Raw genomic sequence first — 2,457 nt, 5'->3', positions numbered from 1 at the left:
AAGTAAAATGAAGTTGCATTCAAAAGAAAGTAAACAGCTCATCAAACCAGGAACTTGTAAAAATCATTGTTCTCCGTTCTGAAAACTTTCTAAGAAGGATAGAAAAATACGTAGTTCTCGCTCTACGAGGTTCAGTGAGTGTTACCGGTTTTTGATGTTAAGGTACAGTGGTTTAGCGGTTTGACCTTGAAAAAGTTTAAATTATTGATGAGTTAAATATTTTGAGTTAGTTTTGAGTAACATTTCAAAGTATTGAACTTTACATATAGATTCCAAGTGGTCTGGAAAAAACTAAAACGTCAAGTAAAACAAGTTGGAAGAGTTTAGTAAACTGTATAAAAATTAAAAGACTGAAAACAAAAAAATACCTAGTTTTAAATGTGTGAAAATAAATTGCATCCATTTGTCAGGTTCTTTCTTTTCTTTTTTCTTTTTCCCCCAGTCTTAGTTCGTTGGGACATACTGCACCCGCCACAACACGTTGGAAAGTAGGTCTTGGTACACACTAAGGAATAGCCAACCAGGCAAATACATCAAGGTGATGAGGCCCATGAAATTGAGCGGATAGTGAGAATAGTCCCAAGAACAGGCCCCACACATGCGAAGTCCCAGACCCCAGGACAACTCCCAAGCATAGATAAAGATCACATAGATGGGCACCCGCTTCCAGGTGCCCCAACCACGGCTGTAGTGAAGGTGGAAGTAGAGTTTTTCCACCACAAAGCTACAACTGCCATACATGAAGAAGGACCAGAGAGATGTGTGCCCACTGCTGGTCCCGTCCCCCTGCCCCAGAACATTGAAGAAGAAGGTGAAGAAGATCTCATCCAAAAAGCCATGCATTCCGAAGAAAAGGAAGCGGAGGAGGTCTGGCAGTCCCTGGCTAGGGGTTCCTTCTTCGCCCTTGGGGCCGCAGGGTCCTTGTCGCCGGTCACCAGCCTCCAAAAGGACTCGGGCATCCGGGGCTGCTGGTAGTGTGTCCCTGGTTTGCTGCTGGCGCGGCCGCGGGTACCGCAAACGCAGGAAGCGCTTCAGGAACACTTGGCCGTGGTAGAGCGCCAGTACGTATTGCAGAGCTAGGTCGAGCGCCCCCGGCGCCACCGCGCCCCCCGGCCCGCCACCTAGGCTGATAAGCAGCGCCTGGCCCGCCAGGGTCTGCAGCCCCACGTGTGCCCAGGGGTAGAGCAGGAAATTGAAAAGGAAGGCGCTGGGGCAGCGCGGCCGCTGCAGGTAGAGCTGCTCCAGGGCGAAGTGGGTGAGCGAGTGCAGGAGGCAGCGGTAGGGCGATGAGAAGCCCAGCATCCGCAGATCCAGGCTGCGGGCGAAGCGCCTGGCGGAGGACACCAGCACGTCCAGGGTGATGCCGTGCATCCCGTAGAAGTAGAGACGCATCCAGGCGGGCAGTGCGCCGCGCTCGGTCGGAGCTTCAGCAGCAGACAGCGGCTGGGGGGGGGGCCTCCTCCCGGCCGCCGACCGCCCCCCGGGGGCGCGCACGTAGCTCAGTCCGGATCAAGGTCTCCGGGCGCTTGGGGGACGCGCGGGTCGCCCGGGACCCTAGGAGTCTCCCAGCCTTGGCCCCGCCGCGCCCTCCTCTCCAGTCCAGGGCGAGGTGCTGCCCTCCCGCTCCCGCGATCACTCTGCGCGGCCTAAGGAGTGGCACGGCCGGGCAAGGGGAGGCGATGCCGGTGCTGCGGGGAAGAGAGCCCAGGTTGGTGGCAGCCCCATCCCCTCCACGGCTCAGCCCCGCCGCCTCTGCCGCAGGCTCCGGCAGCGTAACGCGAGCGGAGACGGCCCTTCCCCCGGCCCTTCCCATACCCCTCTCGGCCCGGCTCGACCTCTCCCGCCTTCCAGGGCTCCCGCCCCGCCCAGCCTCCCCTGCCAGGGCTTACAGGGGTCGGTTCCGAAAGGCCCAGCGCGCCGCCAGGTCCCCTCTGGCCATCTCGGCACACCCGGGGCGAGTGCTGCGGGGGGCTCCCGCTGGGTTGGTGGCAGGAGTGGAGAACCCCTAACAGGTGTGAAGGCGAACTGTGAGGCATTCCCGGTATCGTGGAAACCAGGGCCAGGCCTTGGCTGGCGGAGACAAATGGCCAGGTGCCACCAGCCGGAGGCCGGGCCCAGGACCAAACTGTGGTGCTGTATATTTAATGTCCTTATGCAAAGCCAGCTGTGTCCCAGTCACAGAGCGTTAACAGGAGACTCCAAGCCTGCCTGCTCAGAGCAGCCTGCTTCTGAGTGCTGCCTGCCCCCAGGCCGGATTCTCTTTATCAGTCTTTGCCGAAGTTGGTTTATTCAGGTTCAAACCCAGCAGAATTAAAAAAAAAAAAATGATTTAAGGCAAGTCCTGCTGAGCTGTGCCCCAGCTACAGTGGGATGGAGGTCCCCCCAACAGTGTGCTTTGTGCTGCTGGCACAGAGCAGGGTTGGGTTTTTCTTCTTGAAGAACTAGGTCATCTCAGAA

The 2,457-nt window shown here is 57.1% G+C and overlaps 1 protein-coding gene across 1 annotated transcript; it reads right to left on the bottom strand.

Annotated features, from left to right (window-relative positions):
* Positions 1–444: 444 nt before the first annotated feature.
* Positions 445–1,446, bottom strand: Tmem229a (transmembrane protein 229A; the record flags this gene model as incomplete). The annotated part of the gene is made up of 1 exon (XM_027390012.2): positions 445–1,446. A coding segment is annotated over one exon (1,002 nt), but the record flags the coding sequence as incomplete, so codon positions are not given.
* Positions 1,447–2,457: the final 1,011 nt, after the last annotated feature.

The sequence above is a fragment of the Cricetulus griseus genome, assembly GCF_003668045.3.
Source record: "Cricetulus griseus strain 17A/GY chromosome 1 unlocalized genomic scaffold, alternate assembly CriGri-PICRH-1.0 chr1_0, whole genome shotgun sequence".
In the NCBI taxonomy this organism is placed as follows: domain Eukaryota; kingdom Metazoa; phylum Chordata; class Mammalia; order Rodentia; family Cricetidae; genus Cricetulus; species Cricetulus griseus.
This window is presented reverse-complemented; position numbering and strand designations above follow the sequence as displayed.